Source organism: Falco rusticolus, chromosome 4 (assembly GCF_015220075.1).
Source record: "Falco rusticolus isolate bFalRus1 chromosome 4, bFalRus1.pri, whole genome shotgun sequence".
Classification (NCBI taxonomy): domain Eukaryota; kingdom Metazoa; phylum Chordata; class Aves; order Falconiformes; family Falconidae; genus Falco; species Falco rusticolus.
Genome location: NC_051190.1, coordinates 44816369 through 44833304, shown reverse-complemented (window position 1 = coordinate 44833304; position 16936 = coordinate 44816369). Strand labels below are relative to the sequence as shown.

At 50.0% G+C, this 16936-nt stretch overlaps 1 protein-coding gene across 3 annotated transcripts in view; it reads right to left on the bottom strand.

The window, feature by feature from the left end:
• Positions 1 to 16936, bottom strand: part of HOMER3 (homer scaffold protein 3) — a 31557-nt gene that overhangs the window by 8031 nt on the left and 6590 nt on the right. Inside the window, exons 1-5 of one of the 3 annotated variants that reach the window (XM_037383574.1) lie at positions 15525 to 15806; positions 6282 to 6426; positions 4214 to 4370; positions 3159 to 3290; positions 2646 to 2753 (exon numbers count right to left, since the gene is read on the bottom strand). In XM_037383574.1, coding sequence (XP_037239471.1) covers positions 2646 to 2753; positions 3159 to 3290; positions 4214 to 4370; positions 6282 to 6295 — 411 coding nt within the window. In that variant the 5' untranslated portion in view covers positions 6296 to 6426; positions 15525 to 15806. Of the gene's footprint in view, positions 1 to 2645; positions 2754 to 3158; positions 3291 to 4213; positions 4371 to 6281; positions 6427 to 15524; positions 15807 to 16936 lie in introns of those variants that run through there. The other 2 variants (XM_037383575.1, XM_037383573.1) reach the window with 2 other exon arrangements.

Below are 16936 nucleotides of genomic sequence, written 5' to 3'. Positions count from 1 at the left end.
TGCTGTTGCTCAGATGACTCTGGTCCCCATTTCCCAAAGGCATGGGAGAGGAAACTCACAGCCTCTGCACCAAAGTATATCCTTCTCTATGGCTCCATATTCCTGCATACATCAGAGCTTGCAACCAACTCATCCTGAGTGGCAGTGGAGCAGAGATGAACATGCAGAAGCCAACTTTACACCCTCCAGCCCCCTCAGGGACCCCGTCGGCACAGTCTGCTCTCACAGCAGGGGGGCAGCTGGGCACTGACGGGGAAAACAGCTATAAAAAGACACTCTGAGCAATGGGTCCCTGGGATCCTAAGTTGGGGACTATGAGACCAGTGGCTGGGGAGCCCGCTGGAGTTCATAGGTAGCCCTCAAATGCCGGTGGTTAAGGACAGCCACCTGCCCTCAGGGTCGGCTGACATCTATAAATAGAACCAGGCAGGGCCAGGAGATGTGTCCAACACCAGCTCCAGGGAGCAACTGAGAAGTGAGACCTGCAAAACACAACCCTGCCTCACCTTTACTACAAGGTGGGGACACTGAGGAAGGGAAGGGGCAGAAGTTTCCTGTTCTGGTGTGCTGAGACCCTGTGAGTCCAACTCAAACTGAGAACAGCTGAGGATGTATGTGCCATACTGTTTTGCTGCTTACAGCATCCCTAGTGACATACTCTGCAATGGGGATGCTAAATGGGATGGGGATTGGCCTAGAAAGTACTAAAGGAGAGGAGAAAGATGCTATCCTGGGATTTCCCCAGCTCTGAAAATCTGAAGCCTAAGTAAACTAGTGCAGATGCAGAAAATGAGGAAGCCCTGATTTGATTTCAGGAGACAGATCTACTCTCTGCTCACTTGCAAACAGAAACACAATCAATTATTCAAGGACGAAACTCATGTTTGAAGCTCTACTAACGCAGAGACCGCGAATCAGCAGCGGGACAGTGGGAGAAGGGATGACGGATGCCCGGGCTGGGGGAGGCAGGACAAGATCTGCACGCCCACATGGCAGGGGACAGCGCACGCATGGCTGTGGCACCACGATGGCTGCAGGCAGGGGCTGTGCATACTTGTGCTTGAGCTCTCCCACCTAGAGACAGGGCAGGCTCAATGGGCTCACGATGTGGCAGTTTTAGAGCTGCTGAGCCAGGTGAGAAGAATTGAACAGAGCCTTCAGCCATTTCCCTGATCTGGGTTTAACCTTCAGCTTCTGACCTCTTCATCCCTTCGGTTGCAAGTTGCCATTGCAGCACAGGGGAGATGAACGCATCCTGTTGTGGCATCTGAGGAGTGGTGCCTGGTGTAAACAGGGTAAGAGGGAGTACCTCTACTCCCAGCCTCCATCTCCTGTGGCCAGGGGAGCTGGGAGGTGGAGGCTGCAGCTGGCCATCAAGCTTTGTCTTGGGTAACTGTTACTGACCAGAGTCTTTTTCCTGAACCTTTGGTTCTGCTACAAATGCTTTACTGCATACTGTAATGCCACCCATTGGGATGGGGCTTAGAGTTAGCAGGAGTCAAAAGCTAGGCAGATTTTCCCTGGTTTTGCACCCCACATGACATTTCCACGCTCTGCAGAGCCACCACCTTCCCCTCCCTCTCCCCTCCCTGCAGGCCAAGGTAGTGTTCACACTCCCTCCTCCTCCTCTGCTCCCACTCCATCTGTACTCAACCCAGAGAATGCAGTGCCCTGCATCCTACAGCTCTTCTCCTACTGCCAGGAGCTCTGGAAAATGCAGAGGCACCTCTGGAGTGAACCATTTGGGAGGGCAGCTTCACCACCAGCACCGAGCTGCTTCACCATGTGAAAAAGCAGCATGGAGTTCTCCACAGTTTATCCTCTCCCCTCCATCCCACTGCTGCTGGAGCTGGTTTAACCACATGGAGAGAAAGGTAACAAGTGCGCGAGCAGGATCTGTGATTGGCTTAAGCTTTCTGGCTTGGTTTCCTCGGGGAAAGAAAATTGAACGACTGGCTGTCATACATGCAGTTCCACCTTAGGGGAGTGTGATTTCTACTCTCACAGCTTCTCTTCCACATTGGAAATATGACAGAAAAGGGAGTCTGGTCAGCACTCCTCATTCACCAGCTCTAGGAAATTATCTTTCCATGGACCCTCACGGACAGCACCATCAGCTGTCAGAGAACTTGGAGAAGAACCCCCTACAGCCCCAGAAGAGGAAGAAAGACTGTTGGAAATGCCATGTGTCTTCCTTCCTATGATCCTCAACCAGGCAACATGCACTTCTGATTGCTACTTGCCTCTTACTGTCATACTGAGCCCAGGGAGAGCCAGCAGCCTTAAAGAAAAAAAGAAATACAACCGAAAACACCAAACCAAAAAATCCCACACCTCCAGCATGCCTTTGTAAAATGTCAAATGGTTTTGATAGTATAACTGGCAAAGAGGGAGGAGGGTGAACCTTCCCAGGAGCTCCATTTAAGCACTTATTAGTTAATCTACTTCGTGTGTTTCAATGGAGTGACCTCAGGGCCACACGTGTCACCAAAACGTGGAGCTCCAACCTCAGCGTCTGGCCAGAAAACTCTCAGAGAGAAAGGGATGAAAGCAAGAATTACGTGGGGAGATCAGGACGGTGGTCGCTTTCCCCAGCTGTCACTGCCCTGCGGTGAGCTTCACTCACACCTCTCCCCCAGCATTACCTGGTGAGATGTGATGTTCAGGGCAGGGTTGGTCAGTTCCGTTTTATCCTGTGACTTCTCCCTCGCCAAACGGGCTGCTTCCTTCACTTCCTGGAACTTCTCTGCAAACTAGAGGGGAGTGGAAAAGTCAGCTCTGGTGCTACACCAAAATGTGGAACAAACTAGAATTGCTGCCTGGGTTACTCCTCCCCTTGCAACTTCATTCAACATGCTTTTTATTTTCTCTTCATCTAACAATAAAATTCAGGGAATAGTCCCTTCCTGCCCCTGCCCATGATTCTGGCACTCAGGACTGTGGGGTTAGCTAAACAGCAATGACAGAAATCGAGCCCCAAATCCTAACTGAATTTATGATGCTCAAAACACTCTGCAAATATTACTTTAAAGCTCTTCCTAGCATCTTTGCATCAGATTTTAGTGCAGCAGGAACAGCATTGTATCAGGTTCCTAAAGCCTCTTCCAGAGACTGATCTCCCCTTCAGGGTTTCAGGGACATTCCCGCTGCAGCATTACCTGGGAGAGATGTTGCTCCGAAGCAAAGCCCAACCCATACACCGTATTGGCTCGGCTGTCTGCCCACTGACCAAATTTCTGGGAGGTCTTTGTGAAGGTCATGTTGGGGGTAATAGTGCTGTTGATGATCGCCTGTAGAGAGAGGCAATGAGAGTCAGAGAGAACTCCAGCCTGCTGCCCTGCGGTGGTGATGTGGGACTGAGCACTATAATCCCTGTGTACTCTAGGAACAAGGGGTAGAAAGCTCTGGGGTTTAATCTATAAGACAACACTTCGGGCTTTTGGTGACCAAAAGTCTTTCTAGTATGGCTGCATGACATGAACAAATCTCAATCATCATGTCTGCTGGAAAACAAAAAAACCACAACCCACCAAACCAACAACTCAGCATCATCAGCTTCCTCCATTGCTGGAAAATAAAATAAGAGACAGCATCCCTGTCTCTGGGGTCTTAACAACTTTCTGATGTTCTCCATTCTCATGGCAAGTAAAAAAAAAAAAAAAAAGGCTTAGCCAGCAATCAGGGCTAGCCATTACAAAACACTCTCTGCTGGTTAGAGTAGCAACAAAATAAATTGCCTGGGAAGATTGCCGAACATCTGCCATTGGAGGTCTTCAAGGAAGACCTTTCCATTCAGGAAAATGCCTATCAAGAACAGTTTAGGGAGAGCTAATCGCGTTTTGTCAAAGTGACTGAACAGACTACCTCTGCGACTCCCCCAGCCTCTGTCTGTCATTTCATTATATCTACAGCGGCTGGTTTTAGCACAGGATAAAGGCTCTCAGAAAAAGCTTGTGTTTTGCGTGCACTGGGTGTTAGAAGAGAGTAGGGCAGGGACAGACAACATTGGACCCTAGGGCATGTTTTTCATCAGCACAGCTTCTAGTGCCTAACACTAAATACACTTGAGCATGGAGGTCATGTTTTACCTGTCGTTGCCTGCTGCCATGCTGAGAACTGACCAACTTGCCACCAAAACCAACACCAGAACAGACTCTGGCCGGAGAAAAACCTGCCGTCAAGCTGTGCGATGCTGTCAGCAAACACCCCCTACCTTGGTGCCCCCCACACTGATGATCCGGTACACATTGCGCGTGGCATCGTAGAAATAGGAGACGGTCAAAGCGTGCTTGCTGGCAGGGATCCAGTTCCGTTTGGTGGCAGGATCGATCTGGAAGACATGGGCCCTCGTGCTGAAGATTGGCTGCTCCCTGCAAGAGAGTGAACAGGACTGTCAGGGCAGAGGGGAAGCAACGGAGGAAGCGCATCGACTTCCTGGCCCTTGCGTGGCGTTATGCACCGCCAGCAGCACTTCTGCTTTTCGCCTTCTCTCCAGGGATCCAAGACACTACGTGCTAAGCAGCGCAGCTCCCAAGGACACAGCATTTCTCAACCAGCTCGCCCTCACTGAGCCTCCCTGCAGGGAGTAGCAGCTCCCCACGCTCTGGGCTGGTGTCGTCTAGTGTCCTTCTTATTAGGGCAGCCGTGACCCAAGTTCTCCATCATGCCTGTGAGTTGCCTTCCCAAGACCTCTGGGCTTCTGTGCTCTCCCCAGGAGCCCTCCACATCCTTGGCACTCTTCTAAAGGCCATTTTAGAAGCTGGGGGGCTTCTGGCTGATGCTCTTGCAAAGTAAAAGCCCTTGGCTGCTTACGCCTCCTATTTGCTCACCATCCAGATGACAGCAGCTTTCATTGCACACTAGTGACCTGGGTCTATGAAGATATCTTTGGCACAACAGCAAAGCTACCAAGAGTCTCTAAGTACAGGTACGGTTTTTTACCTTCCTCTAGAGCTTCTCAGTCCCCCCTGCTGCAGTCTTCAGATATTTCCAAAGAGCACAGCCTGGTCGTTCCAGCAATAACAGGCTATGTCCTCAGGTTAGTAGATCTTGTACGCAATTTCACCCAAGGACAGGCACCAAACTTGCAAGCAGAAGTGCAAATAGGGCATGGCAATCTCATGTTTGGGGCATACCTGATGGTCCTTCACAACACAGCCAGTGTGGCAGAGCTATGCTAATGATCAGGGGTTATACTATTTTTAGCCTAACTTCAAGCTTTCTTTCACCATCTCTCGGCCTCTTGGTGGTCACTTTGTGGCAACTTCACCAGGTGTATGATTTCTCTGGCTGTATTATTTGTACTTCATAGGGTATCTCCAAGTTGGAGCTGTCGGGAGGTGGATGGATGGAGGATGTGTTTGGGATGTGAGCACAAAAAGCACCTTCCCCCCAGCTCAGCTCTTCCTCTCTTGACTCATGCTTGGGAAGCGCATCCTGCAGTGAAAGGTCACATCGCAGGATTAAAAGCAAGCCACTTAACAATGAATTAAAGGAAACACTTCACCACACAATGCACAGCTGCTGTAAGAAAGCACTGAACCCAAGCACTGCCCGGATTTTGTAACCAGTAATATCTGAGCCGAACTAAGGAGTTGAACCTCAGGCATCAGGATGTAACTTGAGCGTTTCAGTAGGCAGGAAGGAATGTTTCCATGACACAACAGTCCAGGTGCATCAGGGCTTGGGGTCTTCATTTGACTTTGGTTAAAACCCAAGGCACTGGCTGTTGCCATGCTCCTTATGCAAACCTAGTGAAATCTGACGTGTCTGGAAACGTCCCACACCCCCATGACAGCTGCAAACAAGGCAGAGTCACAATCCTGCTATGTGCAAGCTCCCAAAATCCAGACATTTATATTTCCTCCCCACTGCAAGTCCTCACAGCTGCAATGAGCAGACCTTCCCACCAATCCAAAGCCAAGCGTACCTGGTGCTTTCTGAACCCAGCATCAAAAATTAAGGAAATAAAATACTCCCTCTACCTCCCAGTTTCAAGCTTTGCTCCCAGGTTACAGCCCTGACTCGGATCTCTTGTGACTGCATGAGGGTCTAAACCAGCCCCTTCTCTGCACCCTCGCTGCCTGATTTTATTCAGCCACAGACTGTTTTCAAAACGTGATTCCAATTTTCCAGGCTCCACTAACAGATACTAAATCTTACACGGATCACAACTTATCCTCTGAGACACAGTATCTACAGAGTAGGGAAAAAATAATGTTTCTGCACCTGAACCCCTGTGTCCTGGGCTAGTGTCAGAAAGAACAGAGGAAGGACATTACCTAGCTGTTGACATTTGTTAGTAAGGGTAAGACAGACTACAGGCCAGTGGAGTTAGTACACATCTCTCCTCCAACAGCTTCCTTCCCAGGGCTCCTAGCTGGACTGAGGCTCCTTTTTGGTTTTGCCTCCACAGTGATTCATTTCCTAGCGATGGAAGAGTCAGCTGTTATTTATTACACCGAGCACAGACAGAGCGTTCAACCAGGCAGCGTTCAGGGGCTTCGTTTGTCCCAAACGCACAAAGCTTGTAATTTGTAATGATTTCTCATCACTGAACAAGTTTTCTTCCCTGTCATGGAAGATAATTGGGTGAGACGTGTAACTGGAGTTAATCCCTTTGGCAGCAGGCGCTGGCTGTTGGGAGAGGGTCACGGAGAAGCCTGGAAGGCTCTAGTGTTTCCAGTCATGCACACGTGATGCCAGCTGCATGACGGAAAACCCTCCTCGGAGCTCAACCCGCACGCAGGGCAGCTATTCCTGCGCTCGCTGTTCAGCGGGGAGCTCTGCACCCGGAGCTGGTGCAAACCATCCTGCTGACCAAGCGACGTTTCAAACAGCCCCGTGCCATGCACCCTGATGGAGGTCTGGCATTCCTGGGGATAACCTTTCTCTGCCCGCAGGGACAGTCTGCAGCCACACCTGGGAAGTCACCCACCGTGTGCACTCCCTGCCCCACACTCCACGGAGCCAGGCATGATCCCAGACCCCAGCAGTGCAGAACCCCATGCTGCCTCCCCATGACATTCAAGACAGCTGTGCTATTCATTTGCTTTGTAAATTAGTGTCTCCCGTAACTGGTCCCCACCCTGCTCTTTCCCATTATCAGCTGAGCCTGTGTGTCTCAAAAAGAGAGCAAAAATGTAAGACAGTGAATTTGCACGATGAAGGATGCCTGTAGAAGGGGTAGAGCACACAGATCTCCCTGTCTCTCAGCTAGGTCTGCCTCCAAACAGGTCACCTACGGGTGTCTTCATACCTGGAAAACCCCATTGCCTTCCTACTGATCACTCCAAGACAGAAGAGGATTAGAAGGCCACCTAGATGTCAACTGCCCTGTAATTACAGTGTCACTAACCACAAAAGCCAGCATTATTTTCCTTCTGAGCATCAGGAGCAGAAAATTAAATGCCACTGGAAGGCCTGTCAGGCAGGAGAAAAGCCCACCTTCACAGAGGTTTGCTGATTTTTTTTCTATTCACAAGACTGACTCGGCTGCTCTCTTGCCCATCCCACAGCCGCGGGGTGTGCATGCTGTTTTCCTGGTCTCAGGAACACCGAAATATGAAATACACACTGCTGATGGGTGCTGCTGTCCAGGAAGAGTGCTCTGCTTTTTGTGCCTTCACATAATCACAGCTGCCTCGACACTCCTCATACATTTGTTTGTGCCTTATGGCCTTCCCTGGAGCAACAAAACTTGGTGCTGCCTGCGAGCTATCCCTTCCAGTTACAGCTGTGGAAGTCCCACCAGCTCTCTGAACAGGCCTGCTGCCAGTTACACCAGATGTGCTTTGCTTCCAACAGGTAGCAACCTGGCACCGATGGCCGGGCTCGTCAGCATTCGCCTGCCTGCCTGCTGCCAAGAAGGGACTCCTGCACCCACCTCCCAAGCAAAACATGCAGAATCTCCTGGAATTATCTTCCATGTTTCCCCTTCCCGCACTGCAAATGGGAACAGTGGCTGCCAGCTTGCATGTCCCTAATAACGGTGACTGGAGATCGCTTTAAGAGGCCAGCGTGGCACTGCTTTCTCACAGCTACCTGAGCGTAACGCCAGCCTGGCAGGGGCACAGTGCTTTCTAGGAAGCAGTTGCTTAAGCACTGTAGGTAATGCTTAGGAGAGCTTTGTGCTCTGATGGGAGCAGCGCAGAGATGTTCACGCTTCTTTTGCAGTGTTTCTGCAGAGAAAAAAAAAGTCTTTGTTTTAAATCCATCAAATGATACAAATCGTATCCAGCTAGTACAAGAATTTCATTGTCAAGGATACTGGCTAGCGTGGAAACCTGCCTTTCAATACTCGCTTATTTGCCTGACAAGGTTAAAAGCAAATGCTACGAAACAAAAGCTCTCCGAGAGCCTAAGTGGTGGAACACAATAAAAAACAGACAGAGTAGGCAGCAATGCAAACCAAGAGAGAAGAAAAGCAAGAAAGTCTGCAAATCTAGGGACACATCTCTTAGAAGTCATAAATGGCTTATTAAATGGAAAAAGCCTCTCCCTCACCCTTCCTACGATCTCTTTAGCAGCAAAGAACCACGGCAGGGTTTGACACGGCTCAGCACAGCGGGTGGATTGGCAAGGCAAGGGCACTGGCAGGACTGAGGGAAGTTCCCAGCAGGAGAAGCACAGGTGCTGAAAGCCAGATCTGAGACGCATCAGTGGAGTAATGTCTGAGGAGCACCCATCTGCATTCAGCTTGCTTCTGACCTCTTGTTTCCAAAAACACTACAAAGCATTTAAAAATAGCCCTGAAAGTGCCTAGGATTCAAACTGTCATGTTCTCTCTCCCACTACAGCCCTCTTGTCCCCGGGGGTTTGAAGTGTATATGCTGGATACACCACACACCCCTAAATGCTGACACTTCTTTTCCTGCTCCCAGCTGGGAGTCCCTGTAACAATACAGACATAGCAGTGAAAAGGGCATGTGTAAATAAAACCACTTACATCCCCCCAGGGCTGTCCTTCGCAGATAATTAAGAAAAACCAAAGCAAATGACTGAAAGGACAAAGATCTGGCTGAGACACAGACACGATCAGCAAGTGCCTGATGGCAACTGGAAAGGATCCAGGTCTCATCACTGCCAGCATTTGCTCCCAGCCCAGGGAGGGAAGGGCAAAATTCAATACCCCAAGTCCCGATAGCTTAAAAATGACCTGTCCCCGGTGAATGTTCCCTAACACTCCAGCAGCAGGCTACTAGCTACCAGGCAAAACCAAGCAACTAAAACTGAAAAGAAGAGATGGTCTAACTCATCTAGGTACTCCTGATGGGTTCACATCAGCTCCAGAACGCTGCCTGAGCAAAGACCAAAACGCCTCCTTTTGTGGCTTCTCCTTACAGAGAAGCTGGAAGAAGGTCACGGGGTGTTTGGGGAGGACACATAAATATAGGCGATGGATCAATCATTTCCAATTTGCTCACTGACTGAAGTCTCTGACTCAGTGGTCATTAAGGCAACACGTAAAACTGCACGCTGGTCTCATTTCCACCTTGGTTCTTAAATTATTTCCCTCTCTTCAGAATCCAAATTGATTTCTTAATGAATAGCAGCTTATTTCACCATTGCCAGGAGAGCAAATCATTATTTGCCCTCTTAATTTACAGTCTCAGCAGAGCAGAAATGGACTGAGCAGGCCAAAGGGACCGAGTTCGCTAAGGCTGGACGAGGGACCTCATTGCGTTAGGACATGCTGATGCACTGCCAGGACCCTGGAGGAGAAGCCTGCCCTGCAAGCACTGCCCTGTGCCAAGGAGGTACAGATGGCATCAATTCAGTCCCCTGCACCATGCCACATTCTGCCTAGCAGGGGAACAGCGGGCACCAAAGGTACCAAAGGCTGGAGAAGGCTAAAACCAGCGCCACCCCCTCTATTCCGTGCAATCTGAACTCATATGTCACTGGATGCATGGACTGTCCTTGAGTGTCCTGTCTGGATGCAGGCTCTACCCTCCTCTTCGCAGGCATGCTGGCCTCTTCCTAAGCAGGATCTTCTAAAATAACCCCCAGAGAGAACGCAACGGAAAGGGGGATGAGCCACCTCCCAGAGAGGTCTCTCCAAAGAGGGACTGCAGCATTTCCTGTTTAGGAGTCAGCACCAGGGACCGGTGCCAGGCTTGTCCCATGACACACCTGCGATGTGTTAGGATCGTATGGATCGGTAAATAGGAGGCATCACGGTGACACACGCCCACCCCAGCACAGTAAAGCAATATCCAAGCTGAAGCAGAGCTGCTGACACCAGGCTGCCGGGAGCTCGGAGCCCATCTTGCACAGAGGGATCCAGACACACATCTACCTCATGCCTTAATCCCTCTGCTAGGTATGTCTTTAACAGGAGGATTTCACAGTTTTCTCTCTAATCCTCCTCAGAAAAATACCTGCAACTTGCAAACAAGTCTAATAGCGGAACAGAAGTAAAAAGGTGAAGAGTTTTTTGGTTTAAGCCACAGGAGTCACAGACAGAGCTAGGAACAGGGCATGCTCTCCACGGCATCCTCCAGCCTCCTGCCACAAGGTAACAGCACACAGTCCTGTAAAGCAACACATCCCATTCTAAGGAATAGCCCAGGTTAGAGGAAGGGACAGAGAGCCCTGGAAAGAGCTGCTCAGCAAAATATTTAGATCTAAATGTCAACAGGACTGTGGCAGCTCTGGTGTGTTTCACTGCATGCTCACCCCCTTCTCTCTTTACCCCATCCCAACTTCAGCTGCCTGTTGGGGTCTTTGCACGTCAGAGAAACCGTGTTGTGTTGCTTTTACTTTCTCAAGGTATTTCCAAAGCAAATAGCACCCCTTTGGGAAAATCCTGCTTGACAGTTCCAGGCTCGCTCTCTCTTCAGCAGATTCCTAAACCTAAGGGCAACTGCTAAAAAGCAGCCCTCCTGCCAGACCTCTTCACAGGGAGAAAGGGAGAGGAAGAAATCAGGCGTTTATTGTTTGCTTTAGACCTTTTATTGCATCCAGTGATGCCTTTGCTTGATCACTGCTATGCTGGCTGTGGGGAGGGGTCTCTTTCTGACTGCACAGCTGCATTTGACTTGTGCTTTGTCCTCATTCTTCTCTGATTTTCTGTGCAATCTGGAAGATTTTTCCCACTGAGATCCTCTCTTTTTTTTTTTTTTTTTTCCCCTCAGTAATTCTCACCTCACAATCCTGCCTGCCTGTGACATGCCCATTTAGTTAACTGAATTACTTATCACATCCTGCTCACCTGCCCCCACCCTTTGCTGCATGACCAGAGAGAAGAAACCTTATGTTTGCTGTGGAAAAGGAAGCTTTTAGAGTCACCATTCCCCAAATTTATATGAACGTTTATGTCCTGTTCTCAGGTCCAAAGCAAGACGTGCAACAAAAGTGCGGGATCCAAACCTAGACACAAGTAGAGTGTTTTAAGAGAGGGATTTGGCCAGTGAGTCCAAGTTCAAAGTACTCAAGAGACACAGTGAATAGGTCTGAGGTTTAGAATAAAATCTTTTAGCCACTTAAGACAGCAGCTGGAACATGCTGGGAAGGCTGAGCTTTGGTCCTCATTAACTGCATTTGCCTCGGTGCTCCTGGACGGGGTTCAGACAAGGGCATCTCTAGGAAGTCCATGTGCTGTTCCCCAGCCTGTACCTCCTCTCAGTCACTGCAGTTCCTCTTTGCAGGGATATTCATTTACTTGTCAGAGAAAGGAGCCTCTCTGCACTTGGACGCAGAGAGGATAATCACTTCAAACACTCTGCTCTGCACGTAGGCAGTCTGTGGTTCCCCTTCACCTAAAAACCACACCAAAAATGCCTTGCAAGAAATTACAAAGTACCAGATCAGCCGAATCATTTGTTTCTGTGGATCACGGGCAGAACAGTACTCAGCCACAGGGGCAGGGAAGGGCTCCAGGGGTGCAATGTTCCTGCTGACAGCAGCAGGATACCTTCAGAGTATCTAGGAATGTATTTTTACACTGTGACTGGGCTCAATACGCAGCCACAATGAGCAAGCCCCTCCAAAAGAGGTCATCTTCTGATAAAGGCCCTTTGCCAGCCACAGCAGGAGGTAAGGATTTCCCAGCTGCCGTGACAGAACTTTGCAATTCTCACTGCAATCCTCCCAAAAGCCCTTTCTCTCTGCAAGGTCTGGTTTCCTGGATGGGTGTCCGTAGGTCAGCTCGCACAGAGCAGAAAGGGGTACGTGAGAGCATGTGAGCACGACAGATATGTGGCTTAGCTCTGGCACGAAGCCCACCGCCACGCTGAGTCAGCTGGGAGGCCGTGCTGGCTGCTGGCGTCAGGGCCAGGGCTCTCCCTCCTGCTGGATCACCAGCCAGAGCACGCGGGGGTGAGAAACCCTGCAAAGCAGCACCCGCCGGGATAATTTGAGGAAGAGGGTTGGCCAGGGCAGATGGGGGGAAAATGTTTTTCAGAATTTCAGACAGACAGAGCCCAGTATTTCAAAAGGCAGAACTAGAGCACGGAGAGGGCCTGAGAACCCATCTCCTCCTCCTCCACTGCTCTCCGTCTTTGTTTCCTTTTATCTTCCCTCAGCAGCTTGAATAGCTGCTGACTGCACGTCAGTGCTGTTTGGGGAAGAAGTGTGGGTTAATGGAAGCCAAACCTCATTTCTTTCCCTTTGCATTTCTCCCCAAAGTCTAACCCTTCCTCTGAGCCAGGGACTGGGTGTAACTCCCTCCACAGCCTACGGATTCTACTGTTTCACTGTAAATGGGTGTAGAGAGCGTGCTTTGATATTGCTTCCCCAGGACTGGGGTGCAGAGCGAGCTTTGATATTGCTTACCCAAGATTTAGGCACAAGCCCCTAGGACACTGACTGTTAGACACTGAACTGCAAAACCGCTTTGGGAACAAAGTTTGGTAGAATGGATTCCCAGCTCTTTGTTCTCACCACCAGGCGGGTGTTCAAGCCCTCTTAGCTGCAGCTTTGCTTTCGTTCTGTGCTGCATCCTGTGTGACCTTGGGGAAAATGCATAGATGCTGCTAGTGTCCAGATGGGACTGAAAGAGGCCAGACCTCTACTCCACAGCCACAAAGGGAAGGTGGAGCAGTGCAGCTCCAGCAACGGGAGCTGGTGAGGGGCTGCCTTCCCTCCTGCCTCCCCAGCTCCCAAGAGATTACCCAGCAGGGCTTAGCACAGGAATGAAAAGCAGCTGCCTCATGGCCTGTCTACAGATAAAGGGCAGCAAAGGAATCCTGGCTGAATATGCTCCTGTTGGATCAGCGTGGGGAACAGCGACAAGCATGCAAGGTCAGGCACAGAGACAGGGAATCAAGGGCATTTAAAGACACAACACAGCTGAGACAGATTTCTTTTGGAAACCAGTCTCCATCTACAGAACGTCTTGGCTGCTGAACACTATGCTACTGGGTGTCTACAACACAAGCTGTGCATTCACCTTCCCAGGACAACTGTTACTTCTGCTACTAAGCTTCAGCAGCTCTTTCTTCTGAGACACGCAGATAGTTGCTGGAAGCCTGTATAGCAATTAAAAGTTAAGAAACCCAGCAGAGCCAGACTGCAGCTAAGTAATTCTTTATACATTCCAGAAAACATGTCCAGTAATAACTAGAAGCAGAGTAGTGGAGATACATGCACATTTCAAAATGCTCCGTGCCTCCAACACATTCTGCCTCTCCGTTACAAGCTACAGGACCCTCAGTACTTCCAGGCACAGATGCCTGCTCAGCTTCACTAGAGAAAGTCCCCAAGATCATCTACTACTTTCAAATTTTCAACCTGCCCTTGTCAGAGCTCCAAAACACAACCAGCAGCCTCTCTGACACAGGCAGTTTGAACTGCCTGTGTAGCAGAGGTCAGTGGGTGACAGTATAGGTAGGGGTGGGTGAATTAACTTGCTTGGTATACGTGACAAGCAGGTAAACTCTATACTGCTCAAATTAGGCACCAGTAAATTTGCACCTACCTATATTTATATTTGACAATGCTATCAGCAGAGTTCCACTCAGCTAGGACCCAACTAAATTCACTTCCCTCAGGATCAAGAGTTAGTTAATAACAGTTAATTATCAAGTAACTGTCCTCTTCAAAGAGGAAGCCCTAACGCATTAATACCTACAGTGCAGTCGATACAAAAAGGCCATGGAGAATTATCCATGAAAATCAGAACATGATGTTAGAAAGAAATATAATATGGAGGAACGAAACCAAAATCCCTGATTTAAACATAAGTTAATGAAAATCAGCTGCCAGAATGTGATGTAAAAGGTGATGTACTTTTAATCTCTTTCATATCCAGAGTAAGCTAAATGCTGCTGAAAGCTACTCATGATCCTCATGTGATAAACGTACAAGAAAAAAGACACTTTTACCTCAGAAGTTAAGTGAAAATAAGCAATTTTGGGTGAAAATGTTATCCCTGGCTTAACAATAGTTTTTCTACTACACCAGTGTCATTATACTGCGAAGTCTAAGCAGACTGAGACGGTAACACTATCTCAATGTCTTCCATGGGAGCTGGCGACCCTCTAAAGAAATCACATAGCTGCAGTACATCCAAGAAGGATCCATCCACTAACTCTAATGAAGTACTAGTCCCAAGCTATCTGCCTGTTAAACCTTCCTGGCTGTTCTAGAAGTTTACAGTAACTTTTGGGGATCACAGGAAAAGTTACAGGGAAATAGGGACACTCTGATTTAACCTGGCTCAGCACATACTCCGCCAGCTTCAAAGGATCTAACGCCAGATTCATGCAACTGTCGCTTTTGATTCTTCCCCGCTACCTTTTCTGCCTCTTCAATCTGTGTTTGACTGTTCAATCATTTTATCTAGGTAGTCCAGGAGGAAAATTAGCAAAAGGAAATCAAGCCCCTAAGAATGTTATTTATTTCTCTTGCACTGTCAAACCCAAACGTTTGGAGCGAGTTGATCAGACAGGCTTCCTACAGATCCAGTGTGCTTTCAAAGAGCCACAAAGACTTTACTGCACAAGAAATTCACAACACATGTCAGGTCCTTAAAGTTACGCGGTTGAGACTTATAACTAGGACATAAATTAAATACCAGACTAAGCTCCTATTTCCATGCCAAAATCCACTGCCACATCCATGCAGCATTATTTCACTCTTGGAAAATCTGAAGGGGATCATAAACTAAATCATCAGGGATTTCCAGTCAGCTATTTATCCATTTAGAAATGCAAACAGAATCCATTTTACTGAATGCCAAAATCACAACAGCCAAACCAACCTCCTAATTTCTAACTTCTGGAAAAGTTTGTAGACACAACCCAGCTCCAGTCCTCCCACCCAGCCTCCCAGTTTGGATTTCATACAACATATAGATCACTGGAGGCTTCCCTCACATACGAGTTTATTTAAAGAAGTTGCAGAGACTTGCAATTACCTACTTTCTAACCCATAAAATAAAAGGCAAGCCTAAACTTTAAAGCTTGCAATGTGGAAAACAGGCGATTTAAAACCTTCATTTCTTTTGCCATAACCTTTAAAATAGCTCAGCGGCCACGAGCAATAAAAGCAATTCAAGAATAATAAACTGCCGGTCTCACCCCATCTCTGCCGAGCGTCGGCTTCTTCCTCTCCCGTCCTTCCTCAGCCGCTTCTCCCCACGTTTTGATTTATTTCTCCCTTCCTCTTTCTTTCTGTCTTTCTCCGGATCCGGATGCTCTTTAAATTTCCTCCGGAATTTCACTTTGAAATCTTGCTAGTTTTGCTGTTGGCTCGAAACGCCCAGTCACTGCCGAGCTTGCGGGGCAGGGAGGGCAGGGGCCGACCGGCCCCGCGGGCGCCTACCCGCACCCCCGCGCAGAGCGTTCGGCGGGGCGCTGCCCCCCCCCCTTCGCCGCCGACCCCCCCCCCCGCCGCCGCAGCCCCGGCGCTGCCCCCGCTCCGGCTGTCGGGCTCCCCCTTCCCCCCGGCACGGAGGGGAGCGGCAAGAGGAGGTGGTGCCTCACTCCGCAAGCCCGTTCAGACAAAGCCGTCTGCGGCGCCCTCAGCCCCGCAAGTTGCTCCCCGCAGCCCCGCCAAGTGCAGCCCCGCTCCGGAGCGCCAGTTCTTTGTTCTCTCCCCGATTTCTCCCCCCTCCTCCTCCTCCTCTCCCCCCTACCCGCCTCCTCCCTCCGCCAACTGCCCCATCTCGGTCACATTTCTCTGCTTCTTCTCCTGACTTTATTCCCGGGGCCGGGGCCGGGGCCGGCTCGGCGGCACCACCTGCCGGGCAGAGCCAGTAGAGCCGGGGCCGACGGGGCCGGGGCTAGCGGGGCCGGGGCTAGCGGAGCCGGGGCTAGCGGGGCCGGGGCTAGCCGAGCCGGGGCTAGCGGGGCCGGGGCTAGCGGGGCCGGGGCTAGCGGGGCCGGGGCTAGCCGAGCCGGGGCTAGTCAGTCCCGTGCCCCCGACCGCCGCTGTACCCCGGCCCCCGGAGGGTTGCCGCGCTGCGCTGGAGAACTTAATGGGCGCTGGCTCCCCATGAAAACTAAAATCGTGGGGTTTAATCTCAGTCTAGACATCTGCTCTATCAGAAATAGGGCGCTCTTTGTTGTTCTTTTATGAAGTCATTTCTGCAAGTGGAAAATTAACATAAATCATGAAGACGTTTGTATGAGATGGGAAAATAGCCTGGGAAGAAGGGAGCTGCGTGAAAGCGGAGTGTGGATCATGAGCCATCAGCCACTCCCAGCCTGCCGCTGTGGCCGGAGCACCCCCGGCTGCAATGCCCAGGCTCCGAGCAGGAGAGGAGGGGTACCCCTGCCCCCCCGGGAACCGCTGCCCAGGCCCAGTGCCCGCACCTCCAGGATGCTGAACAACCAGAGAGGGCTCACAGGAGAGCCACGAGAGAGAACACAACAAGCTTTGTACTGAAAGAATAAAAGCGCTTCGTCTGTTCGTCAAGGAAAAAGATACAGTGTGACTTGATCATAACCATAAAAAACTTCCTGGCAGAAAGGAATTTTATACAAGAGTG